Here is a 23,624-nt window from a genome sequence, read left to right as displayed (position 1 = left end):
TAGGGACAGGGGTCAAGGGGCAGAGAGTAGCATAAAGCCTCAGAGATCAGACTTTTGGAAATCAAATTTGGTTTTTGGACCACCTTACTGGTGAGCTTGAGTTCAGGAAAGTTGGTTACCCACCTCCAAAATGGTTGTTTACTTGCTTACTGAATGGCTCTCCACCAGAATATGTCCCCAGCAAATAGGCATCGTGGTCTGCTGCCTTCTCTCCACTCAGAACAAGGCCTGGCCCCAACTTGGTATTTAATAAATATTCATTGCCTGAGCACACACTTCTTTTCTGCCACCTTTCTTCCAAGGTAATCATGTCAAAGGTATTTGTTTTACTGCCCTGCACACCCCCCTCCCTCATAAATCTGTCATCATCATCAGGAGTTTCTGGCTGTCAGTTTTAGTAACAGAAAGATATCTGTAATTAACTACTTGCATCCCTGGTGAAGTGCATAGTTATCATAATAAAGATATCAAGCGATACTCCACACTTACTGAGAGCTTCCTCACCCTAAGTAAAAGCGCTCAGCCAGGTCATTCTCAGCACAAAAACCCCCATTTTACAGATGATACAATGAAGGGTCAAAGAGCAGAGGTAACTTGCCTGAGGTCACATTGTGAAGAGCCAGGACACCAATTGATTCTTTTTTTTTTTTTTCTCATGTTTATTTATTTTAGAGACAGAGCATGAGCATGAGCAGGGGAAGGGTAGAGAGAGGAAGAACAGAATCCGAAGCAGGCTCCAGGCTCCGAGCTGTCAGCACGGAGCTGGATGCAAGGGCTGGAAGTCATGAACTGCGAGATCGTGAACTGGGCCGAAGTCAGACACTTAAGCGACTGAGTCACCCAGGCGCCCCCGAAGCCAATGGATTCTAGAGCCCTCTCTCCACCATTAGACTGCAGAGCCCGACGCAATTAGGACGAAAATGTAAACCTGCGATGGGAAACACGATGCTCTTCCGAAGACCTTGCCTTGACTCGTACGTCACGCTCCACACCCGCGGGAGGAGATTGCGGAACTTGCCGCAGCCCCTCCAGCTCTGAGACCAAAGGCGTCTTGCGCCTTCGTGAAGCGCGTGCGCAGAGAGGTGCCCGCGATGCAGCCGACTACTGGCGCCGCGCTGTGTGGACGACCCGGCGGCTCGGACAGCTCGGAGGCGGGGACCGTGAGCACGAGGCCGCCCTGCTCGGCCGGCAGGTGCACCGCGGCAGCTGCGGTGACGCCTCCGGCGGAGTCGGAGGTCACAGCCCTCTTTTCAATTAGGTGGCTCCGGGCCTGCCAGCTCTCGGTACCGCTGCGGCTCGGACAGACGGTGCCTGTCGGCAGGCAGGGCGCGCAGCGTCTACACCAGGCATTCCCAGCAGCCGCTCCATCCGAGGCCGGAGAATCACCACCCCCAGGCGCGCTGTCACTGCAGCGGGGCCACAGGCCGGTCGGCCGGACGTCCGGAGCGGTCCTCACTGCGAAACATGCAGGGGCAATCAGGGCGATCTGAGAGGCCACTGTCAATGTTCCCACCGTCCCGATCCGGGGCGGAGAAGTCAGCTCCTCAAGCTCCATTTCGGAAGGACTGGTGTTCTGTTGAACTGGTTAGGATCCCATTTCAGCTGCTGAAACAGAGGCCAAGATACAAGGGGCTTTTTTCTCTCATACAGAAGTCCATGCAGAGCAGTCCAGGGCTGCCTCGGGCTCCACCGTGTGGGGGAACCGGGTGCCTTACCTCCGATGCTGCACACCTTCCATTTGCAGGTTCTATCTACTCATGGTCCAAGGTAGCTGTCCCAGCTCCTTCCATCACAGTCACATCCCAGCCAGCAGAGATGAAGGGAGGGGTGAATGGAAGGGGAGAATATGCCTATTCCTTTTCTGGCCCCCATCTCCCACTCACGCACCATTGGACAGAACTCAGTCAAGCAGCCAACTGGGCCGCATGGGAAGCCATAAAATGCAACCTTTAGCCAAGAAGCCACACATTGGGGTCAATCTTAGAAATTCTACTTTGAAAGAAAAACAAGTGGGGGAGGCAACAGATATTGAGGAAGCCAGCATTCTCTGCTACAAGCTTACCTTTTGGCCGACCAGATGCTCATGCATTCCCCTCCTCCCAGGCATGGAACATCATCCCCAAGAGAGGCAGCCGAAAGTTGTGCCCAGCTCCCAAATGCAGCTCCAATGTGGTGACTCTCAGTATTGTGCCTCCTCCCCATTAGGCTTGTTGTGCCTGCCCACAGTCTGAGCTAGCTACAAGTTATTGTCTCCATAGCAACAGGGTTGAGTAGAGTCAGCACAAGGGCAATAAAAACTCCCATTCAGAAAAGGAATGAATGAAAACCAAAGCAACTCGTGTCAATAGTGATTTTCACATCCAGCTGGACAGTGAAACAAGATCCTCGGATAGGCTCATTTGCCGTTCCTGGTTTTCTGGGAGAAAGAACCTTGACAATAGATCAGGTCCTCCGCGGCCTCGTATTAAATGGATCCCAGGGAGTGTTTCTCTCTTGAGGGCTGCAGAGGGCTGCTGTCTCTTTCCTAGTAGTATGTTTAAGAAAATGTGGGGCTGAATAATCACCTACTTTTGCAGACCAGGGTTTCAATTTCTTTGGAAATACCATTTTTCAAAACTGTCAAGATGTATTTGCTTCTAGACACTTCCAAGTGTCAGTAACCGCAACCAAAAGCCTCCTCTGGACCTGCTTTTCATGTGTTAAAAGCTCTGCTGTTTATATCTTGGCCCCTGTGCTCAATCTGCTCTGCCTAATCCCCTCTTCTCTCCTCCTTACGGTGACTCTCTTGAGGCCACCTAGAACAAAAGCCTCTGGGTGGGAAGACGGTGCCGTCATCTGCCTTCGCAGCCAGGATGGTTCCCATTGCCTGGCCAGCAGCCGTTATGGAGACACCTGAGAAAGGCTCGGGGTAGTGTCGTTTCCCATTATTGCAATTTCTTCATTCTCTGAGTTAGTCTCTTGATGGCCGTTCACAAAGCAAGAAGAATCATCCAACCCATACCAACATCCTGAGTTTTTCCGACAGACTCTGCTAGAGTCATGTACTCTGCGAGCATCAGGCCTGCCTTCTGAGATGCTGCAAGCAAATGCTTTTCCAGGCCACGCCAAGTAGCACCCATTTTCTGGCCTGAAATATCTGTGTCTTTACCGCCCAGTACTGTGAAGAACACGCTTCATAGTCTGTCTTACCGTGGTAGCACCGTACGTCTGAATCCCAAATTCTCCATTAGTGAGGATACCAGTTTAGCTGCTCAAGCAAGAGCTAAAATAACAGTGGGCTAAGCAAAATAGCTTATTTCTCTCCCTGGGATGATCTGAACTTGCTGAGCCCTGGGCTGGTGGCAGCTGTGGGCTGGCAGGGACCCAGGCTCCTTCCGTCTGGTTGTCTCGTGTTCTCAGTGGGTTGTTCCCACCTTGTGGTCCAATGTGGCCGTTCCAGCTGCTGGTACATTCGAACCGCCAAAAAGGGAGATGACCATGGAGGGACCATGACCTTTATCTGGGGTAGAACATGACACTGGCATGCCTCACTTCTGCTCATACCCCGGTAAGCCAGAAATAAGCCGTGTGGCTCCTACCCCCGGTTTGAAAGGAGGCTAGGAAATTAGAGTCTTTTGTTAGATGAGCATGTGAGCCAGGGGTCTGTTACTAAAAGGATAGGAGAAAGCATTCTAGGGACAGGAAACGAGGCACAATCTGTAACCTCTGCCACCAGCCCGGAGAGGCTGCTTTCAGGACTGATTGGCTCTAAAACTGGATAAAGTTTAAGAAAGCTTTTTTTTTTTTTTTCATTTGTTTTTATGTTTATTTGTTTTTGAGAGAGAGGGAGAGACAGAGTGTGAGCAGGGGAGGGGCAGAGAGATGGAGACACAGAATCCGAAGCAGGCTCCAGGCTCCGAGCTGTCAGCACAGAGCTCGAGGCGTGAGTCGAACTCAAGGGCTGTGAGATCACAACCTGAGCTGAAATCGGACGCTTAACCGACCGAGCCACCCAGGCGCCCCTTTAAGAAAGCTTTCGATCCAACTATCTAGCTGTGTGCCCTGGAGCTGACAAAAGAAGGCAGAACAAGGGGCACCTGGATGATTCAGTCGGTTGGACGTTCAACTCCGGCTCAGGTCATGATCTCACGGCTTGTGAGTTCAGGCGCCCCCATCAGGCTTAGTGCTGACAGCTCAGAGCCTGGAGCCTGCTTCGGATTCTGTGTCTCGCTCTGTCTCTGCCCCTCCCCCGCTCATGCTCTGTCTCTCTCTCTCCTTCAAAAATAAATAAACATTAAAAAGTTTTTTTAAAAAAGGCGGAGCAAGATGGAGCTGGCTTACGACTCATAGCCTTTTTCTCCCCGTGAAAGTGGTTTGGAAATAAGTGGAACTCCACACAGAGAAAGCTCAAAACCCACAGTTAAAATAAGACAGAATTTCTTGGAAATACATTATTTCCCCAATGTTAACAAATCTGGAAGGTAGACATGTCAGTGCTGGGATAGAGACAGGCTGAAGGTATACTCACTGTGTTAAGAAAAAAAAAAAAAAGTAACAGGACAGGGTAAATTCTACAGCAATAAACGTGAGCCTATCTTTATCAGAGTTGACAGAGATCATTAAAAAGTGAAAGCAGGAACCCAATATATTGATGATACCTCTAGAACTCGGCCTTACAACCACAGGCTGTGTTCAGTGGAGTATGTTTTTTCCTGTCTCATGCAGTGGAGTTCAATCTCATGTAAGCTTTTATTTGTTCAAAGTGATAGATAAGCCTCCTAAAGTATGGCTTAAATCAATATTCTGTTCCCCAGGTTAACTGAAACTGTGGGTTCACTTAATGAATAGATACACATGCAACTTTATAAACACACAGTCATAACTTTTAAAGAGGGGAGACCCAGAACAGGACTTTACTTAGCAAAACGCGCTTGATTGGGTTTCAAATACTGAAATGAATAGCATATGAGCATATCCCACATTGCCTAATGAAATATCTTACATTAGGTAGCATGAGCTAGCATGAAACCAGAGGCCTGAGGAGATTAAAAGGAAATTGAATCAAACAACAATAATAAGAGCTGACATGTAGTGAGTGCCTAAAATATGCCAAGTTCTGTTCTAAGCATATACATACACTTTGCAGCTCATTTGGCCCTTCTAATAGTCCTGATACTATTATCTAATAGTCCTGATACTATTATCTAATAGTCCTGAGCTACTATTATATTTCCCATTATATTTCCTGTATATTTCTTTTAAAAAAAAAAAGAAAACGGCACAGAGAAGGTAAGTAACTTGCCCAAGGTCACACAGCCATTAATTGGCGAAGCCAAGTTTCAGACCTGATCAATGAATCGAGACATTTTGAATAGTTTATCACCCAACAGGTAGAGCCTGGGTCCTAAAAGAACTTAGGGCTTTGTTATTTGGATTGGTGGTAAATTAGAACAAATCAGGCTCCCTCAGGCTTTAAGGGTTGGTATGTGCTAGAAGATACTGATCTCTGACCCCAGATGAGTTCACTCTGCCCATTCTCCTTCACCTTTCAAGTGCTTTGTCCTAAAACAGTACCCTGGTAGAAAATGACAACTTTCAAACACATCGCCTCAAGGCAACTGTATACCCTAATCTTGTCCAAAACCAGAATCAGTTTCCCAAAACCCCTAAATGATTACCAGTTACGGCTAAGGCATTGTTGGCAGGGTAACTGATGGACTTGAAATATTCTGATACCTCCTTGGGGGTGGGGGTGGGAGGAAACAATTACTCAAGAACTTGCAGTACTATTCATACTGTTGTTTTCCAGAACTTAAGCTACTGAGTCATCATCTCCAAAACTCAAATGAGCTCAAGGCGCCAAACGTGAAATGTGGTCATGAGAGACAAGAGGAGGGGCCAGCAAACTGTTTCAGTAGAGGGCCAAACAGCAAGTCAGCCACCGTAACACAAAAGTAGCCACAGACAGACGTCAAACGATTAGGTATGGTGTTCCAATAAAATTGTATTTACAAAAACAGGCATCAGTCCAGCTTTGGCCCACAGGCCAGGAGTTTGCAGACCCCTGGAAAAGAGACTCACCAGAACTCTTCAAAGGAACAAAATGTCGCACAATCTCCGGGTCGAGGAATTAACTTGTAAATGGACAAGGTATGCCTCTTATTCGTTTCTGTGCTGGTGCTAATGTCCAGTGCTATTTCCTGTTGTTCTGCGAAGTGTGCTTGTGCTTGTCAGAAGAGTCCAGTTTGTGGTTCAGCAAATGCATCTGTCATACGCAGAGGAAATTATTGCTAGAACATGCAACCCATCCAAAAACAAAACAACAAGCACTTGCTACATGCAAGGCGATCAAAGACTTCACACGGCTACTTTGCTGCCAAGTCCTATGCCCCGCCAGGAGGTCGTGCGTGTATCTGACTCATCTAAATGTGGTGTAGCCATTAGAATTTGTGTTTGGCTGATAGAAAGAGAGCATAGATTGAGAGAATTGAGCCCCACCACCCTTAGGGCATGAATCCATCCCCAAGGGCACAAGATGGACACAGGCCATGATTCGAGGTAGGAAGGAAAGGAAGGGCAAGGAGTGAAAGGGGGTGCCTCCCAGCCAAGTAAGCCACGCAAAGGGGTCCCCCTGGAAGTCGATGTGATGACTTCTGCTCTTTGCTCCTTCTCCCCTTTCAGCAAGAGTCACTGGGAACTGCCGTCCTTTAGTTGGGCTCACTGCCTCACCAAATAAAGCCAGTATGTTTAAAGAAGAGTGGAGAATAGTCATGAGATAGGCAACCAGCCATCTCGGCCATGTAAGTTTGACACAGAGATTAATTCTTTTCTCTCTCTTTGAGTAAAGAAAAACTCCTCTTTCTGCTTAGCATGGCTACACACAACCCTGTTCCTACCAGTCCTTTTTCACTTCTCTTTTAAAAGTTACAAATGGGAACTGCCTCTCAGGAAATGATGGCCAAGCCAGTTGGAGGTGGGGCTCATTTACTTGGGGTAAAAGTGTTCTCTGAGTGTTGGTTAGTCTTCATTCTTCTCCCGCCCCACTGTCACCACGAGATTCTCTCTCTGCCTTGTCTGCCTGCTCTGTGCCCTGGGAAGCTGACTTCTGTGCGTCACAAAGGGCCTCTTTGCTCCACTGGCTTCTGCTTGGGTTTGGCCAACCGGGGGCAGGAGACGAGAAAGACTGGACGTAGATATTCCTTGTCCTATCCTTTCTTGTTCAGGTGAGGTTTTGAGATTAGCTGCATGTATGACAACACCTTCTATATCAAAAGTGGGCAGCTGACTTCCTTGGACCCTGTTTCCTCTGCCCCTGGAGACCTGAGGTGATGAGCGATCTTTATGTTACTTCCATATTCTTCATAGTACTGGGTGCTTCCTAAACCCCGCCCTCCCCTCTGTAAATATTCTCTACGTTGGAAAGTCTCTTTGGGACTGTCCTTTTCCTGCCAGAACTGTGACTTCTGTATCTTGCACCTGACTTGCGACTCTATCCTCCCAAAAGTGGAGGAAACTTGACCAAAGATGGGATAACTTGGGATTGCATCTACTATTTTCAAAATGCTTAAGACATAGTGCAAACCACAGAGATAATTGAAAGCCAGAGGGCTCCCTTTATACTCAGAATGCTACAGCCGTAATGCACACTATAGAGATAATTAGAGATTGCACCAGGGCCATCTTGCCACCTGCAACACTAACACCTGCCATACTTGACCTCATCCTTCCAGGTCAAGTCCAGGGTCATCTTGTTGAAGCCTTCCCTCACTCCCTCATTCCTACTCTTAGGTGACCTTTTCTGCGTCTTATAAATCATTTATGCCTATTAGATTATAATTATCTGTTGATGTATTTAGTTCCTGTCTAGACTATGTGATTCCGAGAGGCGGGAACCCTGCCTTGTACCCTTGCGTCCACAGCACCTAACCCAGAGCCTGACACTCTCCTCACCGAGAGCATCAAGAGGCAGTGTCACAGTGAGTCATGAGAGTGAGCTAAAAACAATGACAACTCAGAAAGAGCAGTGGTTTTTTTTTTGCGTTTAATATGAAATTTATTGTCAAATTGGTTTCCATACAATACCCAGTGCTCATCCCAACAAGTGCCCTCCACAGTGCCCATCACCCACCTTCCCCTCCCTCCTGACCCCCATCAACCCTCAGTTTATTCTCAGTTCTTAAGAGTCTCTTATGGATTGGCTCCCTCCCTCTCTAACTTTTTTTTCCCTTCCCCTCCCCCGTGGTCTTCTGTTAAGTTTCTAGGATCCACATAAGAGTGAAAACATATGGTGTCTTTCTCTGTATGACTTACTTCACTTAGCGTAACACTCTCCAGTTCCGTCCACGTTGCTACAAAGTGCCATATTTCATTCTTTCTCATTGCCACGCAGTATTCCATTGTGTATATAAGCCACAATTTCTTTATCCATTCATCAGTTGATGGACATTTAGGCTCAGAAAGAGCAGTTTTTAAAAGTCTGTGATGGGGAGCCTGGGTGGTTCAGTCGGTTAAGTGTCTGACTTTGGCTCAGGTCACGATCTCACAGTTTGTGGGTTTGAGCCCCGAGTCGGGCTCTGTGCTGACAGCTCAGACCCTGGAGCCTGCTTCACATTCTGTGTCTCCGTCTCTCTCTGCCCCTCTCTCATTCGTGCTCTCTCTCTCTCTCTCTCAAACAAATAAACATTAAAAAAAAAAAAAGTACGTGCTGAACTGGATAACAGTAAGATTTTGAATCAGAGTCCCAGGAAGATGGCGGGACATGTGGCAGATCGAGGAGTCTGGAAGGGAACAGGTAATAAGGGAGGGAAAGTCTGATCGTTGATTCCGTGCAACATGATCAGGTACAACCGTGCAGGAGGCAATTGAGAGCACAAAGACTGACATTCAGGGACAGGATTAGAGATAATGGGGAAGGGAGTCATGTACAGGGAGGCAATTAGAGAAACCAGCAACAAGGGAAACATTTCCAAGGACAAGAGAGAAAAGCAGGCATGGACTCTTCAGTCACCCCGCCTTGCTCCCCAGGTCAGCATTCTGTTTAACATGCGAGGTTAAATCCACAGCCCTCATCAACATCAACTCCATTAGATCAAAGACCAAGCTAATTTGCTAACACTATTAAATACATAAAGCCATCAGAAGTAATTTAATGCTTATCAGATATGCTTACTCCCTAATAAACCCTCACCTACCCCTTATTTCAGCCTAATGAGCAAAATGGATTCGGAAACTGAATATATAATGAAGATTCCTTACATTTATTTCCATGAAAGAATTAGAAGGGGGCTTAGACAGAAAAGGGGATTGGCATTTAAGGGGGCATTTAGCTGCTTCATTGATTTCTATTTCATTTTGGAGCGTGTGATGCACAGCTGAGGTTTGTCAACCTTACGTTAGCCTGAGTAATTCATCATAGTTAAATATCATATAGTCGAGCTACAAATGCATTCTACCGTTTGGCACGCATCGAGTTTTCTTTCCTTTACAAAGGGAAGCACTGAGTGCCAGCCAGAGAAAGGAGCCAGTTTATTCATCAGAGGGAGTGCTGCAGAAGGAAAGATCAGCACAGGGCTGAACATCTGCCCAGGGCACCCGCCATCCTGTGAAATGATTTCACCAGTCTTAACCCTTGCCTGCTTTCCGTCAATCCGTAAAAATCTCTTGCTCACCTATAATGGCCCCTCTGTCTTGTTCCCACCATGTTAAGGTGGTGGCAAAAAATCCTCTAGCTGGAAGGGTTGTAGCAAGCACCTAGCCTATGCCCCCAACACCCTCACTTTCCAAATGCAAAGCCTCATGAGGTCCGTATGTCCGTCACTGGCGATCCCCAGTTCTTCCGCCCTTCTGAGGTTGCCCATTCACATAACATTTGGATAAAAATGACAGGCTCTTGTGTCAATGGGCGCTCTGTCCTGTGCCCTCCGGTGGATTCTTCTGCTGGCTCCCTGGAAGCACTCAAGCTAAGTTTCCGTCCACAGAGAAGTGGGTCTGATTAGGGTTTCCCTTCCTAGAGATGACCTGTCCCTTCCTGACGCGCCAAGCCCATTGTGCCTCTTTCTGGCCACTGCCGGAGAACCACTCACATGAGACTGCTTGTGCATTCATTTCCTCACTAGCTACAAACCAGGTTCCCCATTGGGTGACACACACCGTTAGACACGAAGTATACAAAAGCCAGCAACCCGGCCATGGTCGGTCCCCTCGGAGAGCACAAGATTGAATGGCAGCGATAGCCATGCCTCCAGGATACACAGTGAGAGTGATCACGTCATGGTAAGAGCAAGTAAGAAAAGAGATGGTGCACCACCAGGAGCCTCTCGGAGGCCGGATGGTTGAAGAAAGCCTCCCTGAAAAGCAGATGCGTAGGTTGAGGTCTGAAGGCCGAGAGGGAGCCACCCAGGCCAAGGGCGCATGAGCAAGCGGGGGAGGGTGTTTGTGGCACGCAGGGAGAGGACGCTGAGGAGAGAGGAACCGGGGCCAAAATGTGGCCCAGGTGGCTGGAGCCCAGGGGGAAGGGGTGGAAATCAGGGAAGGCTGTAAGCAGGGAGGGACTCAGACTGATTCTATTTTTCAGGCCTGTCCGATGACTCCTATCTGATGATGATGGCTTGGGGTAAACACAGTGCAGAGAAAAAGGTGTGTGTAGCTGACTTTTACTTGAGGTTGGACTTACCCTAGGATGGTGATATCAGCCCGCAGAACAACCAACCACTGTAACTGGACTCTCAGGCCTCCCTGCCTCACCGCTGCGGACTGAGTCCTCCCGGGACAGCGCCCGTGTTGTTGCTTGTCTCCTTTCTCTCTCCCCAAATCTCTCTCTTTTTCCCTCTTCTCTATCCTCTGTCTCTTTTCTCTCAGGCTTCCCTCAGACACTCACAACTGTCCCCCTGCTCTCTCACCTTCTCCTTCTAGATGCTGCCTCGGGGTAAGGGTAGACTCAGCCTCCACACTCAAGAAAGCTCATCAAAGTCTTTTCCTAAATAAAGACCCATTTCTCCTGAAATTATTATCCCACACATCTTATGTATCCATTATCCACGGTCACAGTGATGCTGTATAACAACTAACCAATAAATGTCTAAGGCTCGCACATCTGGGGTGGTCAGCTCAATTTCTCTGCTGATCTTAGCTGAGCCTGCTCACAGATCTGGGAAGTCTAGGATGGCCTCTGTTGGAAAGATGAGGAAACCTGGTTCCATGTGTCTCTCATTCCCCTAGGGTGAGCGGGATGTGTCTTTTTCACAGCGACGGCAGAGGGCATACATAGTCACGAACAGACAAGCACGTTCTCACCCTCCGCTTACGTCCAGTCGGGAAATATTCCACTGGCCAAAGCAAGCCACATGGCTGAGTCCAGAATCAGAGTGGGGGGACTATAAAATGACATGACAAAGGGTCTAGATGCGGGCAAAGAGATCAGGACATTAATGCACTCAGTCTATCACACCTTAACTTGACACAGGAGAGGGCATGCTCGGTTTGGGGGGGTTGGTTTTTCATTCTTACAAAATTGGACCCATGTAGTTAAAATGAGTCGTCCCAGGGCACACATCTCGATAAGGACAGCCACAAGCCAGAATTCAGATGTCTGGCCAACCCAGTGTTCTTCCCACTCCACCATGTTACTTCCCTAGAAGCCACCAGCCATATATGCCCATTTCCCTGTTCTCCCAGTAGGCTTGGCACGAAACAGTTAAAGACTCTCAGGGTAGATCCAAGGTTACATCAAATCCTTAGGAGCAAAAAGAAATGCACATCGAACTTTAAGCCTGTGCTTAACACAGTATTTTAGACACAGTATTTTAAACAGCTCAATAATTAGAAATTGAGATTGTTTACCTACTTTTCCTTCCCTGAGAGATGGTGATGCAGACCGGGGCGATTACACCTATCCAGAGTCCCCATACGGATAACACTTTTACATTTTTGCTAAGTGCACATACATCTTTCCTATTTGTGCTCAAGAAGTCAGGGTAAACCTGTTTTTCTGCATTTCATGCTGAAAATGCTCCCCTGCTTCCCGATCTGTTTAGTCTTATGCACTGGATACTAGGAACCTGACAGCAATTCTTTACAAATTTTACTTCTTTTCTCTCTCTCTCTCTCTTTTTTTCTCCTGATCTCTCTCTGCTTTAACTCAGTGGCTCTCAAATGGGAGAACTGTCTGGAGACGTTTTTGGCTGTCATGTCTTGGGTAGAGGTTACTAGGGCATGTCGTGGTAGAGGTGAAGGACGCCACGAAACCTCCTTCAGGACTCAGGACAGCCCCCCACAACAAAGAATTATTCCATCCAAACTGTGAATAGCGCTGAGTTTGAGAAATCCTGCTTTAAATAAATAAGATATCCGGGCATGGATCGCTGACACCAACAAACTGATTACAAAAGATCTTTTCAAAAGTCAAGATAATTTATCCTGGGAAGATAGCACTTCACTTAAACAATAGAGAGATGATAAACATAAACTGTAAAACACAGTCCCAAATGTCATCATTCCTGTGTCCAATTCATCTCTTCCCTTTGAGTCACACAAGAGTCCCAGGAGGGCAGAAGGATGCATGATGGTTGAGTGGGGATACATAGCTTCCGGTACTGCACAGACCTGACATCGAACCCAGTTGTGCCAGTCAGGGACTAGCTGGATGATGTCGGTCAAATTTACCTCTGTACCTTCTGCTGCAGTTTCCTTTTGGGAAAAATGGGATTGTGGCCAACTACCACATAGAGTTGTTGTGGATACTAATTTAGACACACTATATAAACTATCTGGGCCAGAGTGAGCATTCAATAATAGCCAGTTCCCATTCATTCACATTAAAACTCCTCTTCGTTTCAAATCTGGATCTTATATCCTGGTTCTTTGGGACTAGCCAGACTCTAGTTAGAGCCAGCAAGTACCTAATGAGAAAAAAAAAAATCTGCTAATGAGATTTCTGGCTCAAATTTTCCATCCCCAAGGGATCAGGCTACTTTGGATGAGGCTTACAGGAGCAACTGAACTGAATTCCACCCACTTCTTACTAATAAGTTTTGGTGTTATATATTCAGATCACGTCTATATTAACCAGCTGGGATGTCCAACATTCCTTTGAGGAGTAATGGTCTCAATAATGGTTCAGTTCAAATATAAAAGCAAGAAGCTGGAAACAAACATATTCTATGTTTGTTTCACAAACACAGCCACAGTCCATGATGCATTCTGGAAAATGACTGATATTATGATCTTTAGGCATAAGCCACAGAGCCAGTGTTGGTGAATTCAGATCAGAAGTAAACTTACCTTTATTCCTCCTGGGGGCTCTTCAGCCTTCAATGGAAATATAAAGGATCCTCAAAAATTAGTTTCGTTCCGAATAGAGGTAGTCTGCTATTGGTTAGTAGCATGTTACATATCAAATTCAAAAACCCTTTTCTTGGTTTTAGTAGGAATTTGTCTGATGTATGATTTCAGGCTATTTGAGAAATTCCAATCATCTTTGCAAGCCAAACTGAGATTTCCTTCAGGGAGTTTGGCAAAATGCATCACAATTTGATATATGTGAGTCCTCTGACCCAGCAAGCCTACTTCTAAGTAACTCCCTTGCTAAAATACTCAGGCAGGGGCGCCTGGGTGGCTCAGTCGGTTGAGCGAATGACTTCGGCTCAGGTCATGATCTCGTGGTCCGTGAGTTCGAGCCCCGCGTCGGGCTCTGTGCTCACAGCTCAGAGCCTGGAGTCTGTTTCAGATTCTGTGTCTCTCTCTCTCTCTGACCCTCCCCCATTCATGCTCTGTCTCTCTCTGTCTCAAAAATAAATAAACGTTAAAAAAAATTTTTTTAATAAAATATTCAGGCAGATATGCAAGGATATACCCACAAGAATAGTCACTTATGACATTATCTATAATAAGGGAACATTTAGTAACTTCGATATCTCATCAGTGGCAAATATGGTTACATAAATGATGGCCCAGCCATTCAATAGAATACTAAACTAAAAAAACAACAAGGTAGCACCAACCGCATGTGCATATGTGGAAGGATCGCTATGAAATACTGTCTCGTCCCAAAAAGCAAACTTTATTTTTTTTTATGTTTATCTGTTTATTTTTGAGAGAGATAGCACCAGCAGGGGAGGGATAGAGAGACACAGAATGTGAAGCAGGCTCCAGGCTCTGAACTGTCAGCACAGAGCCCGACGTGGGGCTAGAACTCATGAACAATGAGATCATGACATGAGCCAAAATGGGATGCTTAACTGACTGAGCCACCCAGGCACCCTCCAAAAACCAAACTTTAGAACAATATATACAGCATAAACCCATTTTTATTTTGTTCAAAAGATAGAATTGCATCCATAGAACAATTCTAAGAGCCACAAAAATATAAAATTTTAACTGTGGCTAAAACTGACAAATGGTTTGGAAAAAGAAGGAAGTTATTGAAACTTTCTTTTCTAGATTTCTATATTGTTCACTTTTCACAGTAGTGATATATTATTTTATAACTTAAAATGATAAAGTCTCTCTTACTTTCCTTTTTTCACACATGTATGCACGCACAAACACACACACACATACAAAATAGGTATAGTAGTTCATAATATAGTAGTTATACCTTTCATTGATCTTTAAGTCAACTGAAATTAGATAAAGAAAACAGAAACCATTTTAGTTTTCCAGAAAGTAAAGATTCCAATGTTGAAAATCAGGGGCTTACCTAACAGTTGGAAGAGTTTGGAGAGCAAAGATCATGGAAACCGCCACAGGCAATATCAGCCAGAAACACCAAGGTTCTCAAGAGTTCATTGCAAAACATTTGGAATTTTCCATATCCTCTGGAAATCCCCCACCAACTTTTTCAGTCTATAACAGCAAAGAGAGCTGTTCTCAAGAGTGTGCTATGAAGTTTCAATACATTCCCACATATCTGGACAGCAACTGCCACAGAATCATAATGGCCTCTCCTAATATTCTGCCTTGCATGTCTTGTATGACTTCCTCTCACTTGCAGAACTGTACAGTGAAGGAAAATGTAGTTCCCAGTTTCTCTTCTCTGACACAGAATACACCTTGGGGGGAGGAGGGGTGTTGCTGAGTTGATAACAGATATTCCATGGCATCTTTCATTTTTCACAAAAATATCAAAAATAATCCTAAAATTCATGTGGAACTACAAAAGACCACAAATAACCAAAGCGATCTTGAAAAAGAAGAACAAAGTTGGTGGCCTCAAACATGACTTCAAACTATATCAAAAAGCTATACTAATTAAAACAATATGGTAGTGACATAAAAACAGACACATAGACCAATTAAACAGAATCAAGGGCTCAGAAATAAACCCGTGCATATACAGCCAACTAATATTTGATGAGAGAGCCAAGAATACTCAATGGGGAAACAATAGTCTCTTCAATAAATGGTGTTGTGGAAACTAGATATTCACATGCAGAAGAATGAAATTGGACCCCTATCTTACACCACTCACAAAAATTGACTTGTAGTGGATTAAAGACTTCAATGTAAGACCTGAACTTGTAAAAATCCTCGGCGGGGGGGGGGGGGGGGAACAACAAAGAAAAACTCCTTGTCATTGGTCTTGGCAATGATTTTTTGGATTTGACACCAAAGCATAAGTAACAGAAGTTAAAATACACAAGGGGGACTACAGCAAACTAAAAAGCTTCTGCACAGCAACAATAAATTAAAAAAACAGGCAGGGGCACCTGAGTGGCTCAGTCAGTTAAGTGTCTGACTCTTGATTTCAGCTCAGGTCATGATCTCAGGGTCCATGAGATCGAGCCCCGTGTCAGGCTCTGCACTTACAGCACAGAACCTGCTTGGGATTCTCTCTCTCTCCCTCTCTTTCTGCCCCTCCCCCACTTTCTCTCTCTCTCTCTCTCTCTCTCAAAAATAAACTTTTAAAAAAGAAAACATTTTTTAAATGGGCAATAGACATGAATAGATATTTGCCTCAAGAAGATAGACAAATGGCCAAGACGTACATGAAAATGTGCTCAACATCAGTAATCATCAAGGAAATGCAAATCGGACCCACAATGAGATATCATCTCACACCTGTCAGAATGGCTAGAATCAAAAAGACAAGAAGTAACAAGTGCTGGCAAGTGTGTGGAAAAGAAGGAACCCTTATGCTGTTGGGAATATAAATTGGTGCAGCCACTATGGGAAACAGTATGGAGGTTCCTCAAAAAAATTAAACATAGAAACACCATGTGATCTAGCAATCCTACTTCTCTTTATATATCCAAATGAAATGAAATCATTAACTCAAAGAAAACAGATAATCAACCACAGTCCACTCTTGTTTTCTCAGCAATGCTGTGCACCGTTTTTATCCGTATTTAACTTTTGAGTAAAGGTAATAACATCACGCTTTTGCCTTGCAACCTTTCCTTGTAAACCTGAAGATACACTTACTCTTTCCCCTAAAGGGAAGACATGTGTCTTAGATCGATTCAATTTATTTCTCTGTAGGTAATCTTCATTCCTTTTCTAGTAACGTATAACCTTAAATATCAAAATATGGATATGTTACAATTAAGAAACTGTATGTTCAACAGTGAGGCAATGGAAAAGGTGAAAACAATAATGAATAATTATAATAAGTAATAATAAATGAAAACATACCAAAACAAGGAAGTATCAAATAGCTAAAATATGTATAACTCTTCCTTATGTAATACATTCCTTGTTTTCACATTGGTCACATGGTCATAGTGGGGTTTTGCAACCTACTTCTCTCACTGTCCATTCCATATTCCCTTTGCCCTCATTCAGCACCTCTGCTAACAGGTGCTTTACCTGTCAAGGTGATGCGAGCCTTTACTCATGAAGGATCTATGTCTATATTAGGTTACTGTAGTTTTCCATTAACCTTTCTTAAAGACATGACTTTTTAGAACTGTTTTAGGTTCACAGAAAAATTGAGAGAAAGGTACAAATGTTCCTCATACACTCCCCACCTCCACACATGCACAGCCTCCCCTGTTATCAACATCCCCCACCAGAGTGGTATATATATTACACCTGATGAACCTGCATTGACACATAATAATCACCAAAGTCCACAGTTTATATTACAGTTTATTTTTGGTGTTCCATTACATGCTGGCAACTCTAGTTCCACTTGGTAATCAGATCATCATCTCAGCGAGTGCAGGATAGTAATCCCTTTTCTGCTTATTGGTTCAGTAGCATAAGTAGCCCAAGGGCCAAGTAGAGTATAAGTTTTTAATTCAATGGAAGTCTTGTAACGTGTCTGGAAAAAGAGGCCTTCTTTTGGGAACTAAGACTGCCAAAATAGAGCCCAAATTGCAAGAATGGAGGCAAACCTGAATTGTTACTGAATCATTAGGAGCAACAATGATAGAAGTTACTATCACATCTTCCCTTTGGCTCTCAATCTATGTATTTTGCCTATGAGAAGGTATTATATTGTATACATTACACGTTGGTTCACAGCATGCTCTGCACCTTGCAGAATATCACCCCTGTCTGTAAAGGTGTTTTCACCCATCAGTGTTATGACCAAGTTATTAATTGGCTATTCTATTGCTATATTAGGTCAACTTCTTTGGAGTGATAAACACGTATGTATAAGACCAATGAATTAAGTATATGTATACTTACATTTGTATACCTATAGGTATGTATAAGGCCAATGAATTCCACGGGTATAAACTCATTGCTATACTTATTTCCTTCTAAAGTGGGTCCTTGGTCAGAAGAGATGCTGGGTGGAATTTCATTATGGTAATCCACACGAGGCACTTCAAAAATCCACACGAGGCAGTGCTGTCAGAAGAATTGTAGCGAGGACAAATTGCCATCCCTTCCAAAAAATGGAGCCATATCAGGAGTGTGAATTTAGTTTCTGCTGTTGGCAGGTTAGGCATTCATGTTTTGTTGCCACATGATCATTGAAAGCCCCTTCTTCAATAGGCGTCCTTTGTGTAGCATTCAGATGGGCACTAATATATTCATACTCTGTGCCTATTCTGAGTTGTCCATCCACATATCTCATCCCCCAGACGTTCTTGTCACTGATGCTCTAACCTTGTTCGTTCCAAGTCCTGGACCACTAGCCAAAGCACCACCCACTGCCCAGGAATCACCCTAGCTGCATGCCACTTGCCACGTCTCCTTCCAGGCAAAGTGAATAGTCAGAGGATTTCTCTTTCACTCTGTTCTTTAGAGATACTTTTGAGTAAGGCTCTCATGCCGCAACTATGCACTTTTGCACATCATGCTGTTTGCCCATCCAATGGCCATGTCGTACTTCTTTCCTGCTGAAAGAAACCCAATATTATTCACATAGTCTCGGCAGTGTGTTCAAGGGAAGTAGCCTCATTCCCAGGGTAAGGATCTTAACTGGCATAAACCCATCCAAGTAAACCCATTCCAATATGCTAGTGATTGATTTAGATGGTCACATGACCTAGCTAGGGGCACTGGGACCTGGCAGAAGTCTATGCTGTTTAAGAAAGATTCTTTTCTCCTGGAAAATGGAAATATGTGGGAGAAAGTATCTCCTTTATGTGTCCCTTTAGATATCACAGGGTAGAGTAGAGATTTTGGTGCTACAGCTTACAGCCACAAGACGAAAGACAAGAGGGTGGGGGAAAGAGCCCAGACATCACTGAGGTGCTGAATTAACCAAGCCTGCATCCACCTGCCTTTTCAACAGGTGGTATAATAGTTCCCCACATTGGGGCGCCTGGGTGGCGCAGTCGGTTAAGCATCTGACTTCAGCCAGGTCACGATCTCGCGGTCCGGGAGTTCGAGCCCCGCATCAGGCTCTGGGCTGATGGCTCAGAGCCTGGAGCCTGTTTCCGATTCTGTGTCTCCCTCTCTCTCTGCCCCTCCCTCGTTCATGCTCTGTCTCTCTCTGTCCGAAAAAAATAAATAAAAACGTTAAAAAAAATAGTTCCCCACTATTGGGGCACCTGAGTGGCTCAGTTGGCTAAGCATCCGATTGTTGACTTCGGCTCAGGTCATGATCTCACGGCTCGTGGGATCAAGAGCCACATTGGGCCCTGGGCTGACAGTGCAAAGCCTGGTTGGGATTCTCTCTCTCTCTCTCTCTCTCTCTCTCTCTGTCTTTCAATAAATAAATAAACATTAAAAAAATAATTCCCCACTATTATGTCAGCTTAGGTATTTTGTTGTAATTGAACAGTTTAAAAATAATATTTTATGTGTTATGTACACATGTCCTGTTACCTTGTCACGGGGCTTTATATAAACTTATGGTTAGTAGCTTTGCATAATTTGAACGCCCTTTTGGACAATAAGTATGGGAATGGAAAAGTGGAGGAGAAAAGAAACCACAACAAACCAGGGTGAATTTTCTTTTCCTAGTGATTGGAAGAATAGAAGGTGACCCAGTCCATATCCCCAAACACACACACACACACACACACACACACACACACACTCACCTTTATGTCTCTAGGTAGAATCTGGCAAGAATGGGTTTCTTTAGTTTTAGGACCAGGGTATGAAGCGAGGCTGAGGGCCAGAATAGAAAGAATGAACTGAGAAACGGAGGCAGGATCCATGCAGGTGTTTTGGGTCAGAGATTTGGACTATGTGGTTTACATGGGAAAAAAAAGAAAGCCTCAGTAGGAGCCCTGGACCAGCTCCACACAGCGGTTGTGGGTTAAGCAAGGGTACTTGGAAAGGCAGCTGTCAGATTCAGCAGTGTTCACCCTCTCGCAAGCATTACAGTTGTGCATATGGAAGAGATAACAAATGACACCCGCTACTGGGAATTTTATTTTTTCATGCCGCCCAGATCACATTCCCCCCAAAGGAACTGATGAATACAGTCGTACGGTTTATGAATTTATTTTCCTTTGAATGAAATCAATATGCTTTCTGCAAAGGACTTTGCCCTGCCTTTGCTGGTGAAAATTTGCGTCCTGCCAGGCAGATAGGACAGGAGCCCCAGCGGTGGGAAGAGAGCGATCTCTGCTGCCATCTTCTGATGCTAGGCGTGAGGGACAGACAGAGGAAAAAGCCAAGAAGACACACACGAATCTTCTCTCCGATAACTGAAGATGCCCCTGGGAAAAGTCTCAAACTGGAGGCGCGGTCTCTTTGGAAATAATAGAAGCAAATTCCTCACTCCGCCGCCACAGCATCTACCTTATTTTACTCCATCCCGTCTGGTGGGCCTGTGCAGGACTATCCCAGGTACAACTGCTGTCGTGACTGGACAGAACCCAGATTTGCACCCTGTGCCTCTGGGAAGTATGGCCCATAGTTGGTTTATAACTTAACCCGATAGGAATGGAAGCTTCCCTTTCTTACTGTTGATAGAAAAAAAAAAAAAAAAACATTGTTGGCTCAAGTGCTCCAAAACAGCGAGAGGGAGGAGAACCGTCGTAATCAGGATGTTATTATTAATGTGTTCTCCAATGTCCCTACCGGCTGTGAAGTCTGGGGATGTGCATGTCACATCATGTTAAGTATTTTTCTTACATGTTTTTGCACAACTGACTTTCTTTTCTTCTGAAAGGAAATCATCGCAAAGGCTAAAAGTTTTTCCCTTGTGAAAATGGGTTCCAGCTACTTCCCATATAAAGTTTCCCGTTGCTTATTTCATTTCATCCTTTTGCTCTGAATTGCTGGCACTTCTCATCTTTTTCAGTTCATAATTGCTTGGGAAAACTATGCACGTTTTATTATTGCAATTTCAAACCGTAAGGCAGGGCCTTCGATCCCGTTAATTACTTTGAATTCTTTCTCTGCTGCTCCCATGTTCTGAGTCTTGACTTACGGAACTGAGCTGGGAGTTTTAGGGGCTTTCTCCTCAACTCCATGGAGAGGGCCAGTGTCTTCCAGGGCTGATTTTCAGATTTCTCTGCATTTGTAGCCCTAATCATAGGAAAATAGGCTGTTCACATGCTGGTCGGTTTCCACAGGGCTCTGTCCTGATCTGCTCCTCCTGTGGTATGTCACTAAATTACTTTGGATTAAAGCGTATGACGATTTCTGCCTTCATTGGTCCTTTGCTCTTCCTCCCATTTGGAGAGGTGTTTGGCTGTGTGTTCTTGGCCTCAGCAGAAGAATGAGGTGAGCTATACCATGGACACAGATGCTTTTGTGTCCAAATCTTCAAGCCTAAGAGTGAGGGGACAAGTGGAGGCACAGAAAAGACATATTAAAGAAACATGAAAGGATAAGGCTTTTCCTGAGATTAGGACATTGGGAGAAGCAGTGGGGAAGGAGTGGGGAAGGAAATGTAGAAGACAGAGGGATTTACACAATGCTTTCTGGCTCCAAAGGAGGAAGGCTGTAGGTCCCAGAACAGCATTGCCTTCATGATGTCTTTAAGCAGACAAGAATATCGGTGGTATCACCACACAGACAAATGAACAGAGGTCCTTCCCAATGCCATGGAAATATCTAAGCTCCTGGAATTTTCACATGAACCAGGAGGGAGTAGACAATAGATCTCATGTTAACTTCCTCATCAGCCCAAGGAGACAGGAGCTTGATATGGAAGTTGAGTGATAGAAAATAGAGTAGGCTCCATTTTCCACATGACCATGTTTATGGACCAAGATTCAGATCACTGCACTAAGTTCCAAGTTTGGCATGTTCTCATGTGACCTCGAGAGCTCATGTGACTTCCTAGTGCATCTGTTTCCTCGTTTCTGAAATAAGGACACTAAAACCTTTATCTGCTTTATTCTCCACTCTCTCTCCAGTGCTCACCACACAGGCTGGCATATAGTTGATGGCTTCAAAAATACTTAACCAAATAGGTGTTATGGAATGAATGAATGAATGAATGAAGGCATGTATGCATGAGTGTCTTGGTCAGTTTCATGTTGCTGTGAAAACTCCATGAAATAATACAGGTAAAATCATTTTGTACCCTCTAAGCCCTTCACAAATGTAAAGAAGCAGCATTATTATTCCTTCCTTGGTTTTTACCCTCCACTGTTGGTAGTGAAAATTGATTACCTATTAAGTGCTGAGTGAGAAGGTTAGCCTTAATAATTTCATTTGGCTGGCATACAGAAAACTCTGCTCTTGCCATACCTTGAATAATCATTTCAGCTCCTGGCTCCCTTTTTCTGCCCACTCTAGCCAACGGTGCCAAATCCTTTCTCCAATATATCGGATCTGAGATCTTGCCATGTCAAGTCTGATCAAGAAAATGTCAGGCTGAAGGAAAGGAAGGCGGCTGTGTCTCTCCACAGCTCTTGGTGACTGCATTGTCCTAGATTAGCAAATAATTGTTTTGAAATCCAAACCTGTTATAGCACCGTGTTATTGCAGACCCTCTTAGCGGTTTCCTTGATGGCAGTAATTTGATTCCAAACACAAACAGCATAAATGGGGCAAAAATTGGTCGCAAAAAATATTAGGGGTGTTCCATTTGCTTCAGTCAGTTGGTTCCTAGCACAGAGCTGTCTAAAGAATAACTAAATGAAAACAGAATATTCTCTAGTTTTATATAGTAAAATTCTTAGAAGCAGAACCAATGAATTGGAAGAGATTCCTCTGCGTATTTGATATTTTCCTTTTTTGCCATCTGGTGAAAATGATTCAGAATGGATGGTTTTTTTATTTAAAGACATTCAGAAATCGAAGTGTTAATTCATCACTCTCTGGTCCCCTCTCAGAGTTTAAAGTCAATCAAATACCACTTCAGCGCATCCTAAAACCGATTGGTTTGTTTGTTAAATCCTCTAGGACAATACTGAAATAAATAAACATGACCTCTGAAATCTGGTTGAGAAGAGAAGGTACATAAGCACCAACACACAGACACAGACCAGTGGTGCGATTCACAACAATGAAATACACCACAGTTGAACAGTCTAATGGTTATGAAGCACGTAAGGGCTATAGAAGAACGAGAAGGGAAAATCTATGGGAGCCTGGTGTCTATACAAGTGGAGAAAATGAAGATAAGTCTCAGGCAGTAAAAACAGAGTGCCCTAATCTCACTGGGAAAATGGAGAAGCTAATATTTATTGGGGCATAAATGGTATTCAAGACCCTCCGTGATGGCGGGCATACATATGTTATCTCACCAAAACCTCATGCTTACCACTGATATTGGATGAGGAAACTGAAATTCAGAAAAGTTAAGTGATTTGCTCAAGTAGCACACACCTATAAGTAGCAGAGCCCAGATTAAACTATGGGTGTGTAACCCTGAAGTTCAACTTCAAGTCCATGAGTCTCTTCCAAACCAAAGGAGTTTGGGTTAAAAAAAAGTGGTCACTTCTTATACTAAAGGAAAATTTTAAATAATGGGAAGGGGGTTCGTGAGTGGCTCAGTCATTAGAGCATGCAAGTCTTGGTCTTGGGGTCATGAGGTGGAGCCGCATGTTGGGTACAGAGATTACTTAAATGACAGGAAGAATGTACGTGTATGTGAGTGTGTGTGTGTATGTGTGTATGTAAAACCAACAGTAAAAATCCCAAATTTAATAATTCTGGATGTTCAGAATTTGGAAGAAGTGAGTGACTTCACTTCTTTCACTTATGCTAATTTCTTACTCTACTTTTACTGGAATTTTCACCTTTACAGCATTATTTTGACATGTTGAGAGACACCATCCAAGGAAAAGGAACAGAAGCACCTAATTTGAATTCTGTCTTTACATGTTGGCTTT

At 44.5% G+C, this 23,624-nt stretch overlaps 1 protein-coding gene and 1 long non-coding RNA gene across 6 annotated transcripts in view; one reads left to right on the top strand and one right to left on the bottom strand.

The window, feature by feature from the left end:
- The window catches only part of LOC147579782 (uncharacterized), a 366,915-nt gene extending 359,803 nt beyond the window's left edge, over positions 1–7,112 (bottom strand). The window contains exons 1-2 of one of the 5 annotated variants that reach the window (XM_086709083.1): positions 6,061–6,495; positions 652–1,605 (exon numbers count right to left, since the gene is read on the bottom strand). In XM_086709083.1, coding sequence (XP_086565209.1) covers positions 980–1,555 — 576 coding nt within the window. In that variant the 5' untranslated portion in view covers positions 1,556–1,605; positions 6,061–6,495 and the 3' untranslated portion in view covers positions 652–979. Of the gene's footprint in view, positions 1–651; positions 1,606–2,062; positions 3,792–6,060 lie in introns of those variants that run through there. The other 4 variants (XM_086709082.1, XR_015252103.1, XR_015252102.1 and 1 more) reach the window with 4 other exon arrangements.
- LOC147579781 (uncharacterized) overlaps positions 5,870–23,624 on the top strand; it is a 35,232-nt gene continuing 17,477 nt past the window's right edge. The window contains exon 1 of the long non-coding RNA XR_015252104.1: positions 5,870–6,129. This is a non-coding gene — a long non-coding RNA (uncharacterized LOC147579781). The remainder of the gene's footprint in view (positions 6,130–23,624) is intronic.

This window comes from Puma concolor, chromosome B3, assembly GCF_028749965.1.
Source record: "Puma concolor isolate L17-30 chromosome B3, mPumCon1.1.hap2, whole genome shotgun sequence".
Lineage (NCBI taxonomy): Eukaryota > Metazoa > Chordata > Mammalia > Carnivora > Felidae > Puma > Puma concolor.
Note: the sequence above shows the minus strand (reverse complement) of the source record. Positions and strands in the feature narration are given on the sequence as shown.